The 17192-nt window shown below is 36.0% G+C and overlaps 1 protein-coding gene across 2 annotated transcripts in view; it reads left to right on the top strand.

Moving 5' to 3' along the window:
* Positions 1–17192, top strand: part of LOC131537996 (potassium channel subfamily T member 2) — a 109304-nt gene that overhangs the window by 44877 nt on the left and 47235 nt on the right. For both annotated transcript variants that reach the window (XM_058771778.1, XM_058771777.1), the window contains exons 2-10: positions 2281–2360; positions 2643–2742; positions 5705–5758; positions 6958–7006; positions 8270–8329; positions 10391–10465; positions 11592–11675; positions 11991–12085; positions 14066–14246. In XM_058771778.1, coding sequence (XP_058627761.1) covers positions 2281–2360; positions 2643–2742; positions 5705–5758; positions 6958–7006; positions 8270–8329; positions 10391–10465; positions 11592–11675; positions 11991–12085; positions 14066–14246 — 778 coding nt within the window. The remainder of the gene's footprint in view (positions 1–2280; positions 2361–2642; positions 2743–5704; positions 5759–6957; positions 7007–8269; positions 8330–10390; positions 10466–11591; positions 11676–11990; positions 12086–14065; positions 14247–17192) is intronic.

Genomic DNA, 17192 nt, shown 5'->3' with positions numbered 1-17192 from the left:
GGTCTTTTAGTTTTCCTTTTTCAATTTCAGTGTGTATTTGACTGTAGGTTTTCACAAATGAAATAACTGGTGAAGTGACTCTCAGAGCAGCTCTGGAGGTTGGAGTTTATGTATTCATGTCCTCATTTATTAAAACAAAGATGCTGAAAACACAGCGAGCGTCACATGAGTTTGCGTTTGTGTATCAGATGAAACCGCGCCATTCATTCACACAGAGACACACAGAACATGCCGACTTAATAGAGACATGCACTGACTGGCTGCTGTCTTCTTTATTTCTGCAGTGATAGACTGTTAAATTAATCTATATAGAGTAAAAATGTCCAGCTCATCGTTAAAGAAAAATACTGTTCATGAGAAGACAAGCGCTGATGCGGCAGGTTAGTGGGGAAATATATTTATTTATTATTCAGAATGCACACTTGGAAGGGAAATATTAATAGGAACATTTCACCAGGTTGAAGATAATTCATGTTAACGCAGAGAATATTATTAATTGTTTTTTCTTTTTAAAGAAATGCCAGCCCTAAAATGTAGTAATAATCTGCGTTCTCATGAGAAACTGTCTGTATGTAGGTGCGCTGAACGCTAACTGGAAACTCCTGAGCCGTAATAAATAGAGCGTGGAAGTAGTTGTGCAAGTAGTCCATTGACACTTCGCAGGGAGTTTGACTGACAGGTGATCTGACCAATCATAACGCATGCATGGGAAATGGAAGTGCACTGTCTATAATCATGTGAAATCAAAGCATATAATGTATAATCAAAGCATGAGGTGTTTTAGGCCTATTTAAAATCCAGTTTACATCATTTCATTTTTGTTTGCTGGTTTCATATTCAGTTTTAAAGTTCAACAAAAATCTTTACAGCTATAAATGTGAATTTTTATTTTAATTACCAAACAGGTGTGCACATCCCAAACACCCAGATCGGGCTCAGGTGCAGAACAACTAAGTAATTTAAACGAAAACAAAAGGATTGAAATCCACACACTGAAAATAGCTGCTCAAAATGAATTTATTAATAGCAAAGTTTCGACCCTCAGGTCTTCATCAGGCTCACTGATTTCAATTTTTATTTTAACCCAGAAATTAAACAGCTTTTAAACAGTGTTAAGTCAACATGTCAGATTTAATTGGTTTATGTAGGTGTCAGTATGTTCAATTATGAGACAAGTGTTCAGTTCCCAAATGTATACCTTAAATTTACTGCAATTTGTTTTGGTTGAATGAATGAATGAATGAGGCATTTATATAGCGCTTTATTGTATATCGCTGTACACCCAAAGCGCTTTACAATCATGTGGGGCAGGGCAATTTGGCCAGGACACCAGGGTTACACCCCTACTCTTTTTACGAGAAGTGCCATGGGATTTTTAATGAGCAAAAGTTAAAAGTGTCTACCAAATATGTAAATAAAAATGTTGTATAACAATCTGATGTTGGTTCCACGTTATGTTTGCATCCACAGTTAATGATAAAATAACACTTTCAGTCTCAACCAAATTCATGATTCAAATCAACAATATATCACTGGAAAGTTATTAAGGTCTAATTCAAATTCAACAAAAGGTCAGCATTTATATTCATCTAGGGTGTTTCAAATGCGTACATGTACAAATCAGTCTATTCAGAGCACTCTGAAGGGGCGAGGCATTACTGTTGCACATTTCTACAGCTCAAACAACAAACATTTTTACTGTGGAATCCACTTAAGTGCTTAACCAAAACACGCACGTCCCATTTCTGCTTTTAAACCATGTAGTAAACATTTGTAAGTGCAAACGAATTTGTAAATGTAATACAAACATGTATTTTGAAAAGATTGCCTATGGTGATTGGCATCTTGCTGCTGCAGATGCTGGACGGACATCGGGTTGAACATGAGCTGGAACATTCCTCTTCTTCTCCCTGTTCCAGATCTCTTGTTTGTTGCAGACTGTGGAGCGAAATGAAAAAGCACCAGAGTTACGGCTCCTCCAGTTACGCTCCCCCTCGTTGTGCAAATCATTTATAATTCTGGATTAAGTCAGCACAGATAGCGAGGTCAACCACAGCCGCCTTGTTCGCAAAAAAGGCAACATCATTTCCTTCTAAAGCTATTAAACTTCAATATAGCAACAGCGCTTTGTAGCTCTCAATTGATTGCTTTTTATATTACCGCAATGGCAATACGTCTAACTTTCTTGCCTCCTCTCTCACACATGTCATCATTATCTGTCCTTCCCCCTTCCTCTCCATCTCTTGTTTATCTCCAACCAAACATCATCATTCCTTTTAGAGTGCAGGTAGAGTTCTATGTGAATGAAAACACTTTCAAGGAACGTCTGAAGCTGTTCTTCATCAAAAACCAAAGATCCAGTGAGTTCTCGCCCAGGCCGAGGGGCGGCTCTAATTGTGGCTTTCCATGTCCTGTGAGGTTGTAGTTTGTTTTTGCTTTCACGTGGAGTGCTGTTGACCCCTGTGAGTGGCTCTGTGGAGCTGGTGCTGGGTAATTGGTTGGTCTTGTATTTGTTTCTGCGCGTTTGATGTGCTGTCCTCTAGCTGTCGTGTCCTGTCCGTGAGTACTCGGCTTCATGTTTCTGTTGTTTGTGAAGCTCTGTGTAATGCTGATTGGTGATGGCCTCGTGCTCTTGTTTTCAGGTTTGAGAGTGCGACTCTTCAACTTCTTCCTGAAGGTTCTGAGCTGCCTGCTCTACATCGTACGAGTCCTGCTAGATGATCCACGGGAGGAGAGAGACTGGTGAGACAGCCACATGGCACTGTGTATATAAGCTTTGTTCCATGCACTTGATGTGAAAGTTGTTTCACAAGGCAGCAAAGGTATTCAGTCCTTTAAAATATCTTGTCTTGGCCACATTCTAAAGGTGTGGATCATTTGGGATCTGCAGAAACTAACGCAACTGAAGTTTAAAATTGCGGAGTGTATGTGCGGGTGAAAAAAGCAGGAAAGCAGGATTTTGCAGGCGATAGTGGGACAAAATGTAAAAGTTGTGGCCAGGAGCCTGAAGAAATATCTTATTTTTAGCAGGAATGGAAAAGAATTTGTGAGAGAAGGACTGAAAAATCGATCTTATGCAGACCTCCATATCACAAAAAAGTCCATTGTCTATTATCAACAACAGTAGGGCTTCACTATAATGTTTAAATGGTTAATCATGGTTATTTTGCACAAAAAATATAATTACAACTATTAATCATGATTATTGTCATCTTAATTGTTTTTTTAATATTTCATCAGAGTTACCTTTGTAAAGAACACTATTGAAAAGTACTATTTAACATGCTATATCAATTAAAATAGCTCCATTTAATAAAATAATGATAATTTCACACAGTATTATGGACAGTGGGGGGCGGGGTTTCGCCTTACACAGTATACGTAGCAAGTTTTTTGTTTGTTTGTTTGTTTGTTTGCTTATTTTGTTTTTATAATAAATAAAAAGAAAACAAGCAGATAGAATAGAAAAATAATAGGGAATGCTAGTGTTAGAGGGTCATTTTTAAATAAAAATAGAACAAGTCAATAGAACAGAAAAACAATAGATAATGCTAGTGTTAGAAGGTCATTATTTATAATAAAGAAAAAGAATATAAGCAGAAAGAATAGAGAATGCTAGTTTTAAAGGCTCTTTTTTCCTTTAAATAAAACAAGTAGTTAGAATAGAAATAGAACGGAGTGCAAATGTTAGAGGGTCAAGTTTTTGTAATGAACAAACAAGCAGATAAAATTAGAATTAGCATTAGAATAGAGAGTGCTAGAGTTAGAGGGTCAAATGAAGATGAGAGAGATGTGTTTTCAGCTGTTTCTTGAAAACGATTAAGGACTCAACTGCTTGGATTGAGTTGGGCAGGTCATTCCACCAGGAGGGAACAGTTAATGTAAAAGTCCATGAAAGTTTTATCATATTAGATAGAATGCAAAATGTTTCAATACAAGCATTTCAGTCAAATGTAATTTATGCAATATTTCGTACCTTTAACCCACTTGGGAAAATCAACCCATGGCAACAGTTTAAAAGTAGTCAAATTCTGTGGAAAAAATGCGAACTTGGCAACCCTGCATCCAACAAGAGCTGCAGGAGTCAGACTGGACTGATCACAGGTCGAGAATAAGGAGAGATGCCTGACAAGACCATGCTTGGGTATTTGCTGCTCAACAGATCCTGAGCTCGTTGACAAAATCTGATTTTGTAAGATGTGCTCCCTTTACACAGAGTGCGACTAATCACGAAAGTGAAAGTAAACAGCGCTAACGCTCATTCAAAAGAGATTTAAATACTCAGCATACTGAGAGCGGCTCCCTGATTTAAAGGAGCGGACATGAAAATTGCGGGAGCAGGCGGCAATGGTCAGAAATTCAGCGGAGTGGGATTAAGAAAACACCCAAATCCAGGACATTTTGAGCGATTAAGAAATCCCAGCCGGACGCATTTTTGTAGGTCCAAAAGAGGACATGTCCAGGGAAAAGAGGACGTATGGTCACCCTAGTTTTAAGTCATTAGCTTAGCAACATGCTAAAGCTAGACTCATCAAGAGTCATAAACAGCAATTAAGTACTGAAATGTAGCATTTAAATTGTTAAATAAATAGCATAATCTAATGTAATATTGATTGTTTCACCCAATAATTGTGTGTTGGAAGTTTTTGTAATAGAGTTTTAAGTCATTAGCTTAGCGACATGCTAACGTCAGACTGAGCAAGAGTTGAACTTGTTTCTTGAGGAAAAGCAACTGTTTGTTTGTGATCCGGCAAAGTTAGAGTAGAGCTGAACTTTATGAACAGTGACCCTATTCCCCCGGTAGATTTGGATACAGCGGTCAAGAGGTAACACTTTCCAGCAGCACAGTTATATAACAATCTGTAGTGACTAATTGCTAACTGTCACTTTGAACAAATCTTTATACATAGGTAGTGTTTAATCACTTGAGGTGACTGACCCACTGTACTGGTGCTGTTGCTAGTAGGTGTTTCTGCTCGCTGTATCAGTTGAATGGCTGTCTGCACTTCTATTGGTAGTCACTGCATTACATCACTGCTCATTAGCATAAAATTGAACTTTGTTACGGTAAAGGCTAGAAGGGATACGTATGGCGCTACTGGGCATGCACACATCAATACAGCGTAATTTTTGTCACACTGTACAACAATTACTATTTTTTAATTACTGTAAGGGGTAGGTTTAGGGTTGGGGTAGGTGTAGACTTTAATAAAACACAATCTAATAGGCAGAAAATTCATTTCATTGTTCGTTTCCGGTCGGAGCTGCATCACTTCTAGCCCTTTGTCTCATCACCCGCAGTGATTTTCACTCATATCACTGGAAATCACCAACTCTCACTAGAAGTGTAAAAAAGGATGACAAGTATAGACAAAGAGATAGAGAGACAGGTCAAAGTCCGTTGCATTTCTGAGTGCAAATGAAAAAGTAAAAACTTATTTTCTGCCAAAGTGCAGAAGAACAGCACATCGAGGGGCTCATGCCAAAGAGATGCAAGTGAACGACAGCAAGGAGAAGGTTGGTCAAAAGTGAAAACCGTGGGATCTATTTTCAGTTCAGAGAAGAGTTCATGTGGTGTCGGGGAGAGAGTGTGGGTGGATGAAGGGAAAGTGAGATCTGGAAGAACAATCTGGAGAAGACTGAAGTGCCTTTGGATAGTCCATGCATAAAAACTCTTATCTGTGTGTGTTTGCTTCCCCTGCAGTCCTGGCTGTCTCAGACAGAATGCCTCTGCCCACAACAGAAGCCATTTTGACTGGTAAGTATCCAGGCTCTTGACTCTGGCATGAGAAATGAAGATGGTGGCCGTGGGCCAGAAACACAGACATACGGCCATTTTAATAGAGAAGATCTGCAGAAAATCAATGCAAAAATTTGTCATGTTTGTGAATCTCCTCATTTTAAGATGTTTATCGGATTTGTATCAAGAACTTCAAAGCTCATCTCTTTTGATATTTCATATTAAACGTTATTAAAAAATAAGTACACTTAAATTGTATTGAATGTGTTTTAAAACGGTACTTGCAGATAATACAATATTTTTGAAATAAAAGGCCAATCAAGTGTACGCAAAGATTGTCCTCTTTCAAAAGTGCATTTTGTCAAAAATGTATGTCAAATTGTAATGCTGTTATTGTAAATAAGAACTTGTTCTTAATTAACTTGCCTGGTTAAATAAAGGTTAAAGAAAAAAGTTTTACTTAAAAGTACATTTTAAATAATTGTTTTAACTATCTTTTTTCATGCTTTAAAGTAGTATTGTGATATATTTACCAACATACTAAAGCACACTGATTTTAATTTTAACTGTAGTGTGTTATTTAGCTAATTGCATTTAATAAAAAATGTAAACCATGATAGGTTTTCATTTAATTGCAAATAAATTGTAGCCCCGCCCACAACTAAATCTGATTGGTCTAGAATCCCACTCTTCATAATTAAACAATATATTAAACATCCAACATGCTCTAACTGGGTATAATTCAATTGAATTTTTGCTGGAAATGTATGGTGTTGTTTACAGTTAGGCCGTTTTGTCTCATGCCCACAGTAGAATTGATTTATTGACTTCAGGACACTGCACCAGGAGTCTCCGTGACATGTTTAACAAGGCGGTTCAGTTTTCGCCATTTATTAGGCATCAAAAATTCTGGCGGTAGTCTGTAAGCGTTTAATGGTGTGTGTCTGACACAATGCCGCTGTGCTCATTACTTAAATGCAGAACACACACCACAGCTTTGATTTCTTCATTCGTAACAAAAATGTTACTTTGAATACTTGTTTATTGCTCAGCCATTGTAAATGGATTGGATTCTGGAATTGGTGTGTTTGTTTGACGTGTGAAGAAAAAGAAAGTGTTCAATTATGAGCACTCTTCTTGATCTTAACGTCTCTAATTTGTCATTTTCTTTTCATTTTTTATCTCATTTCGTGATAATAATGGCTTCCTGTCATCAGGTCCCTCATTATTTGGGTGAACAGGCCTCTGCCACTCTGGGCTCTTCAGGTCAGAACAAATAAATCTTCTCTCTCATTCACTAACACACACTCATATACACAGGGGTTTTTTATACAGGCGCTTTTGGGGTTTTAAATAGGTAGGCCTATTTTAAAAACACTTTTCAGACTCTTGCTATTTTATTTAATATTAAAGCAATGGATGTACATACATCACAAAACAATTTTGTCATCATTGGCATCTTTGGTTCCACAAAGAACCTTTAACATTCATGGAACCTTCCCACATTTCTGGTGATTTTTCTTTTCTTTTCTTTTTTTTTTTTTTTTTGCACCTTGGTTTAATCATTTATTTATTTATTTATTTATTTTGCTCATCATGTCTCATATTATGTCTTAATCTCAAGCTCATTGTCATGTCTTAGATAACCAAGTGCACTATTATTGTTGTTATTGTTATTGTTGTTATTATTATTATGGTTACACAATACAATATGTCCCATTAGTTAAAATTTCTTAGTGGATTAACTATCATTAACAATGAGCAACATATTTGTTATTAATTATTCATTTTTGTTAACGTTAATTAATTCATAATTTAATGAAATAATAATTAATAAATAATTTAATTTAATTCATTCATGTTAGCTCAGTTTCATTAAATAATGTGAACACATACAACTTTAATAATTTTACAAAGTTATAAATTATAAATTTTAATAATGTATTAGTAAACGTTGAAACTAACATGAACTCTGATTAATAAAATGCTTTAAAATATTTTTCATTTTTAGTTCATGATAACTAATGTAATTAACTAATGTTAACAAATGGAATCATATTGTAGTTATGTACTACTCAAGTGTTACTACTGATTCATTCATTCATTCTTTATTTATTTATGATTAAAATTTTGTTCATAATTGTTGGTCACATTTGGACTGAGGTCACATTTCAGATTTTTAGATTTTAAGACTGAAACTTAAAAGGGTCATGATTGGGTAAAAAATAAAATCTGTAAATAAAAGTAACAGAAATAAATGAATGACATTTTCCAGGAAATTTTTAGTGACCTTCATGTAACAAAAACCTGTTAGCTTTAATAAAAATCAACCCATGGTACATAAAAGCACCTGTGTTTGAAAGACATACACAGACACATTTGCCATTGTTGTGTTGCCCTCGGTTTGGCCATTTATTCTCAGGCAGTGCGAAACACGCTGCCCTGCTGTTTCTTCCTACACAACCTCTGCTTCTCTCTCATCTATGTCCCTTTTTGTCACTCTGTTTGTCTATTTTCGCCTCTCTCCAGGTGCTTGTTGCATTCATCAGTTTTTCAGAGACAATGTTGCTGGTGTACCTCAGCTACAAGGTGAGTCAAACAACACATGTGCCCATGGTTTTATCACTAGTACGCTATGAGACCCTCTTGGCTTCAAAGAGGTCTGTAATACCTGGAGAGAGATGTCTGTATCTGTTAGCATTTCCCTTCATTATAATGCTAGCTGCAAGCCCATTTTAGCTTTTAAGAGCCCTGCCTGACTTTCATTTAATCAGAAAACATGTCTGCTTTTGACTGAATGTCAGAGAACAAACAGGCTTTGTTAATTACAACTTCCATTCCTTTTTGTCGGGCAATGACAGTAGTGCAAATGAAATCCCTACATTTTATCATACTTCAACAAAGATTAGTTATTAAGGAAATACAAAAAAATCTACTTTAAAAGAATATACTTAAGTATATACACTGAAATTAAAATTTATTACAGTATAAGTTTATATAACTTATATATTTGGCTGAACTTCAGAGTGCTTTTTAAAGTTCATGCACTAATTTTGTTTTTATACTATACATTCTTTAGCACTTCTTAAGATAATCTTAAGAACATCTACTGTAAGTGTACACAAATGTGCTATCTTAAGAAGTACTAAAGACTAATTTTTAGTATATTAAGTACTAAATTAGTGCGTGAAAAACGTGCAATTTTTTTTCTCCTTGGATAATAATTATTGTAATAATAATCAACATATCAAAATAAGTGTACTTCTTTAAAACATGACAAAAGTGTACTTAAGTGAGTTAATAAACACTCTAAGTACACTTATGTGGCCTTTTATTTCATTAACATTATATCATCTGCAAGTACAGTTTATAAAATGTATACTTTTAAGACTTGAAGTATACTCTAAAAGGTCACATTTAATACAACTAAGCACACAGGATTTTAAACATTTTTATATTAAAACGGCAAATTAAATTGTTGTATATTTCTAGCATTTTACATCGTTAATACACGCAATCAAATAATATCTTGACACTTTTCTGCATACTTCAACAGAATCGCAGCGCTATTAGAAATTACACACAATAACATTCTGTTCTGAGTGATATTTATCTTGCATGTTGTAAAACCAAACCGATAATGAGATAATATTGCGTGTAGTCCAAAGAAAAATAAAAAACTAGCTCACCACACAAAAGACTGAACCAATGTGTGAGTATGAATGCTAGTATAGCCCTCATTTACTAACCTTTGCTTTTCGGGAAATCAGTTCATACTACCTCATGTAATACATATTCATGAGCAGAGCTGATATGTTTAATATCATGTCCCGTCAACTTTTTAGATTGTTCCTTCACCCTGGTTATAATAGATCTGCAGTCCTCAAAGGGTATTTGAGAAGGTTAAACGAAATGAGATGGAGAAAAGGTGGAGAAAACTACTGGACTATCCATCTAAAACCAGCTTCTGATGGCAGCTGGTTCCATGTGGTTCTGAGATGTTCAAAGTTAACTGGTCCAGACTGGTTCCTCATCTTTGTTGAGCTGGTAAAGGCTGGTCTTAGATCATCTTAGATGAGCAACAAGCAAGCTACAAAAACAAGCTTAACCACCATGAGCTGTTTTGACCTGTTTTTTTCCAACAGTGATAGAGAGCAATTGATAGAGGAAGAGTTTGCCGGTGACAATCAATCGTTTGCGTTGAGCTGTTTTGAAGGGACTAAGTGGATAGAGAAAACAGGAGGCATGTTTGTCCCCCAGACGCCGATAGTGAGGGGATCTCTTAGAGTCTCCTACATCTCGCTTGATCCCCATGCGAGGGACACAACCTGCATGAGCACATCTCTCGCACTCTCTGTTCTGCATTGATTTCTTGCCAAACCATCTAGGCCTCTTCACCCACGCAGGGCCCACATGGGTGAGCCCTATTAGATACATCCATCTTGTGAAATATGGTAGACGTTTAACACCTTCATTCAGCCACAGGCTCAACTGCAACCGATAAATGAAACGTATCTCTGAGGGGGGCTAGGATAGTGACCTTTAACCCCAGTGTTTTTCAATGGATCAAAGCAGCATTTTATCCTTTAATCTAAGTGGTCACACAGACAATACTGTTTCTGACCCTTACAAGAGTGTCCTTGTTTCCAGGGCAACGTTTGGGAGCTAGTGTTGCGCATTCCGTTCGTTCTGGAGATGATCAGCGCCGTTCCTTTCGTGATCACTGTGAGTACAACAAGCCAATGGGTTTTTTATGGACCCCATGGACCACTTTAAGCTCCAAATCTCACTGTTAACTAACTATTAACTACAACATTTGCCTCAATAAATGCCTAATTTGCTGCTTATTAATAGTTATACTTTTCACTAAATTAATTTTAATAAACATCATATTTTTACGAACCGTTGTTGTTGTTAACTTTACAAAATATAATATCATTTAATAATGTAAAAAAGTACTTTTTTTTTTCACAAACAGTTAAAAAATATTTAAATTCTGACATTATTATTAGTAGTAGTAGTAGTAATGGTAGTTCAAAACAGTTTTTCTGCTATTAGTTTATTTTATTAAAGAATAATAATAGTAGTAAAAATAAGAATAATAATTTTATTGTACCAACAAGTAAAAACCTATTGTTATTATTATTATTATTCAATTTTATTATTATTACATGCTAATGCTGATATTTAGGTAACACTTTATTTTGATAGTCCACTTTAGACATTCTACTAACAGTAAGTAACTTTGTAACTACATGTCGACTAGCAGTCATTAGAGTATTAGTAGACTGTCTGCTTAATATCTTCTAACACTTTATTTTGATGGGTCCACAACATACAACATACTGACTATGAAAAAAGTATATGTCAACTTATTCTACTAAACCTAAACCTACCCTACTGAGAGTTAGTAGACATGTAGTTATAAAGTTACTTATAGTTAGTAGAATGTCAAAAGTGGACTATCGAAATAAAGTGTAACCAATTAACATTTTTAACAATCTTTACCAGTGTTTATGAGTGAGCAATTCAAGCTGAATCAGTGAGAAATTGAGCTGATGACTGACTGATTCAGTTCATGATTCAGATTGACAACTCCTGTTTTTTACAGATTCATTAAAAAGAACTGCACCAACTGAGCGATTCATTGGTGAACTGAACTGTATGTTTATTGTTGCTTGCATTCAGTGAGAATAATGCAATAGACTAACTAAAATGTGTATATTTTTGCCATGATTCTGAAGATTCATCAACGGCGCAGCAGTGCTCCTGAATTGCTGCATTGTATATTATAGCTGTACCACAAATCTCTTTGAATTGAAAGAAATGAAGGTTTTTTCTTTCCTATCAGGTGATTCTGCCCTCCCTCAGAAACTTGTTCATTCCTGTTTTCCTGAACTGCTGGCTGGCCAAACACGCTCTCGAGAACATGATTGTAAGAAATGAAGCCTATCTTCTATCCTTTCTTCCAGGGCAATTGTGTCAGTGTGTATCCACTTTCATCACAAAGCTTTTATTTTCCTCTCCATCTCTATCTCACTTCCTTCTCATGCCTTATTTTCCTGATTGTATCTGTCCTCTGCTGCTGAAAGCTTGCTGGTTATCGAATTTGCCAGAGCTCTGGATGATTGTTTTTGTATTTTTATCATAAGTACAAGCACAATGGCACTGTGTTATTAAACGTCTCGCTGTCTCTCATCTCTGCCTTCTTTTATCTCTCTGTTTCTCTCCTCCTTCATGTCGTTTTCAGAATGACCTGCACAGAGCGATTCAGCGAACACACTCGGCCATGTTCAACCAGGTGCTCATCCTCATCAGCACCCTGCTCTGCCTCATCTTTACCTGGTGAGAGAAAAACAAAACAGGGCCTTACATTCATTTCTGACAATAAGAAAATTCCTTCCTCATATTGTGGATTGATATTTAAGGTAACACGTTAGTTCAGGGACCAATTCTCACTATTAACTAGTTGCTTATTAGCATGCCTATTATGAACATATTGGCTGTTTATTAGAGCTTATAAAGCACATATTCTGCATATTCTACATCCCAAATCCTACTCAATACTCAACTTAACAACTGCCTTACTAACTATTAATAAGCAGCACATTAGGAGTTTATTGAGGCAAAAGTCATAGTTAATGGTTTGTTCATTTTAAAAAGTAATTTATTTGTGTCATATTGTTGTAACACCCATGACACATTTTGACAGGATTCTTTGTTGAATAGAAAGTTCAAAAAAGAGCATTTATTTGACATAGAAATGGATTTACTTTATGAAATAGAAATAACTTTACTTGCTGAAAACAGTATTGCAGTATTCATTTCTTTCAAAACAAAGAAACAAACAAAAAATCTCTCACTGACCCAAACTGTATTTTATATAAATACTTGGTAACACTTTATTTTCTGATAGTCCACTTTAGACATTCTACTAACTACAAATAACTTTGTAACTACATGTCAACTACATGTTAACTAATTCTCATTAATTATCAACTACATGTCTACTAACTCTCAGTAGGGTAGGTTTAGGGTCAGTAGAATAAGTTGACATATATTTGCAAAGTTTCTCATAGTCAGTATGTTGTGGACCCATCAAAATAAAGTGTTAGAAGATATTAAGCAGACAGTCTACTAATACTCTAATGACTGCTAGTAGTAACATGTAGTTACAAAGTTACTTACTGTTAGTAGAATGTCTAAAGTGGACTATCGAAATAAAGTGTTGCCAAAACTTTTATTATTTTATATTTTTTAATATTTTACATTTTATATATTTGTCTGTATGACTTTCTTTGTGTTTATTTGGTGTGGAACATTAAGGCATATTTGATTCATTTTTGTCCCCATTGACTTTGTGTTCTTTAGAATAAAAATTTCATATGGGTTTGGAAGGACATGAGGTGAAAAAATATTGACTAAATTTTACTTTGATACTATAAAAGTACAGTATCAAAAACAGACAATTTACATAAGGTCAGTGAGAGAGCATAAAATGATTGCATAAAACTAAATTGTGCTTTTGGTGCAAGAAATGTTATAAGTAGACATAAAATGTAGAACAAGGCCTTTTTGCATTGTACATTGCAGAATGGAAGCTAGTGCGATGGTGCGGCCAGTCTGTGTGACTGGTCATTAGTTGACAGGATGATGTTTCTAATGTGCTGATTAATTAAACACCATGTTGTGTGTGTTCTCTTGTTCCGTGAGGTAAATAGCAGGGAGGTGCTGAATGTGCAGGGTAGCGGTGCCTTTGTAAAATAGAAGGGAGAGAAATGAATGACCTTTTCACCACTGACGGCTGCATGTTGACTCAACCGGCCTTTGAACACTGAGCAAATACACACACACACACTGGCTTTACTGAAAGATAACCCACACACAGACACACAAACAGGGTTCGCATCATGTCGTTTTGCGCGTGGCTCACCACACAGTTATTGTGTTTTGGCTCGTGTTTATCACCGTTTGCTCCAAACCATCCGGTGATGATATAAACCCTCTGGCTTTCCATACACATGCAAATACCTGCAAACCGGTCCACCTGAAAAGCCTTTTAAGGAATAGTTTATTCAGAGGTTATTTACTCACCACCATGATCATTCCCGAATGGACCGTGTCCATTTTTCATGGGACACAAGTAGAAGTTGTTAAGAGAAAAATGGTTCTAGTCAGGCTCTAAAAAGCTTTTAAAATAACATCATACACGTTTGGAACAACATGAAGGGGAGTAAATAATGATAGATGTTTCATTTCTGGGTGAACTTAGCCATTAAATCCATATTTGAGCTGTTCTTAGTCTGTTTTCTCTCTCTTTTCCAGTATTTGTGGTATTCAGCACTTGGAACGAGCAGGGAACAACCTGACGCTCTTTGACTCTCTGTATTTCTGTGTTGTCACCTTCTCTACGGTGGGATTTGGTGATGTTACACCTCAGATCTGGCCCTCTCAGCTGCTGGTGGTCATCATGATCTGTGTGGCTCTTATAGTTCTACCAATACAGGTAAATAAAATACACTCAGACAATCACACTTTTCATTGTATATATACATATATGTCACTGAATAATTCATGCAACTGACTCAGGAACAAAACAATTCACTACTGTACTTAAGAGTCAGTCATTGAATTATTCACTCAACCAATTTATTTTAAAACACTGATTCATTTCAGGAACGACAGCACACCTCCACTGTGTTTTGCTTGTTGACGCACAATGCTTCTGCTAGGCTTTGTTTGAAACTATTTTCATTTGTGGATCAAAACCAGACAAAGTACCTGGCAATATTGTGTGTAAAAGTTATTCATTATTAACTTCTTGTTTATTGAACTGTTTGATTATTTCAATATCACACTCGCTGCCTCATCTTGGTCTGAATATTAGCAGGTTTAGTGTACATATGTGCACATTAGTATATAAGCATGTTATACGCACAGTTGTGGATGTTTTGAGAGTGACATCCACATTTAATGCATTGTTGAATTTTCTGTGTTATCATTTTCTGTTTGTAAAATAACCTGCAATGGCTGCCAGGCAATAATAATCATAGCAATATTTTGGCATCTTGCAGCCCATGGAAGACAGCAGTTTACCCATTTGGATATTTTTAGCCAACCAATGTTGACAAATTGAGTAACTGATGTTAGTAGCAACTGTGGTGGAGTGAGAAATACTGGAGTAAACATTTAATAATGAATACAAACTGTCACTTTTCCTCTCTTCCTTTTATGTCACTGTCAGTGATAGAAATTAACTTTTACATTTCAATTAAAGCACTTTTTTTTTTAACTTTTATAGGGGCAAAAGTAATGCATAATTAATTAATTAATGCATGAATCTTACATTCATCAATAAATTCAATTAGAATAATAAAACATTATAGGGCTGTTACTTATCAAATTAAATCAGCATCAACACAATCCATCATTGCACTGTATTTACTGTTTAATTCAGCCAGAGTTATGCATAATTAATAAGCCAGAAGTGGCATAAATGCATTTACACTGCATTTATAATTGCATAAATAAACTTATGATATTAATGTTTTAAATATAAAATTATGAGTATATAAATTTTAAATTATATTTTAAAAATGAAACTAAAACAGTAGGCAGCCAAAAAGTCTTAATGAGTCTTTGAGTCATTCGGTGAATTAAGCAGTTTTTTTATTTTTTATTTTTTTATGAATGGCTCATTGAATCATTCACTCACCCTATTCATTAAAAACACAGATTCATTCAGTTATTACGGTTATGCTTTGTTTGTAACTACTGCCATTGATGAAATAGAGCAAAAACAGGTTATGTGTTGTTAACTGACTTTTTAAAATTAAAATGTTATATAAAATCAGATTTACAATCGTACTGATATTTAGGAAAAACAACACTATTACTTGTGTGAAATTGTATAAATATTAAAAACAAAATCTCATAAAGGAGCTATTTTGCCACCACATCTCAAATTTACACTGCCAAATTTAGTAATTCATATCAAACTGTAAATTAATATTCTAGTAGCACAAACCTTAAGTCATCTTACAATAAATCTGTCCCACTTGATATTCACATTAAGATTACTGCAAATTCTCATGAAGAGTTTTGAAACTGTGCATAATTTAGGTATATTTTGTGAATTACTCTGAAACATTTACAGAGAACCTAGTGAATGTAAGAAAGTATTTCATCTTGACTTCACTCAGTTTCCTCAACAGTAGTTCTGCATTGTTCTGTCACACAACTTCACATAATTTCAACTGTCAGACATTTTATGCAAATATTATGTGGTTATGATGACAAAGGCACTGAGTCGAATCACTTTTGTGTATAAGGCCCCATGAGATGCGTCACAGTTGGTGATTTTCACAGTCTGACACACACAAGCACACAGACATACGCTGAGATGCACTTCTATGTACACAGCACTTTAATGATACACGTTTCACATCCCACTTCAACATATACCTTGTATTATTGTCACACACTCACCCAAACAAGTCTCGCACACACTCGCTCACGAGCGCGAGCCTCCCACGGGGCTGAGGAGAGAATGAGATGAGAGCGAGCTTGTCTTTCATGTGTGATGTGAGGGTTTCCCTGCCAGCTTCCTCTTTGGGAGGCTGGTATGTTTCCGTCACACAGGAAATGGCAGTGGCTCCAGCGAGGCCCCCCTACTCTTTTCATCCACAAATACCAGCTGACATTTACTGCTGCCCCCCACACGCAGCTGGTGAGCGAGCGTTACGTCCGAGGCTGTGTTTGTTTCTGGCCTGACAGGGGAAATCTCCAGTATGGCTCATGGCCCACAGAGAGCCATCTCGACACACAGACTGACAGCAGCCGCCGTATCCCATCGCTCCCTGTGCACACATTGCAATGAGTTTTTTTATTCGAAGCTTTTCTATTGCAATTAAACAGTGCCAAATCTCAATTCCCAAATACCCTTTGCCTGAAAGCCAATGAATAACAGACATTACCCACGACTCGCAATAAAACACCTCAAATCTTAGCTGAGAATCCCTTTATGTACTCAATACCGGGAGCAAAGCACTTTTGTCAGACATTTACACCCCCTATTACACATGCGTCTGAGCGCTTTTGCACAGAAACACATAAAAGAACCTCACTGCCAATATCACCCACACAATCCACAAGACAACCAACATGATCCACATCACCACCAAAATCTACACACCAGTGGTGAACGAAGTACAGAACTCAAGTGCTTGAGTAAGAGTACAGATACCCTAGTAAAAGTAGAGTGTAAATATGGGGTGACAAATAATATAAATATACACTGATCAGCCACAAAATTAAAGGGATAGTTCACCCAAAATTGAAATTCTGTCATGAATTACTCAAACCCGTTCCAAACCTGTAAGACCTTTGTTCGTCTTCGGAACACAAATCAAGATATTTCTGATGAAATCCGAGAGCTTTATATGACCCTGCA

Source organism: Onychostoma macrolepis, chromosome 03, assembly GCF_012432095.1.
Source record: "Onychostoma macrolepis isolate SWU-2019 chromosome 03, ASM1243209v1, whole genome shotgun sequence".
Lineage (NCBI taxonomy): Eukaryota > Metazoa > Chordata > Actinopteri > Cypriniformes > Cyprinidae > Onychostoma > Onychostoma macrolepis.
Note: the sequence above shows the minus strand (reverse complement) of the source record. Positions and strands in the feature narration are given on the sequence as shown.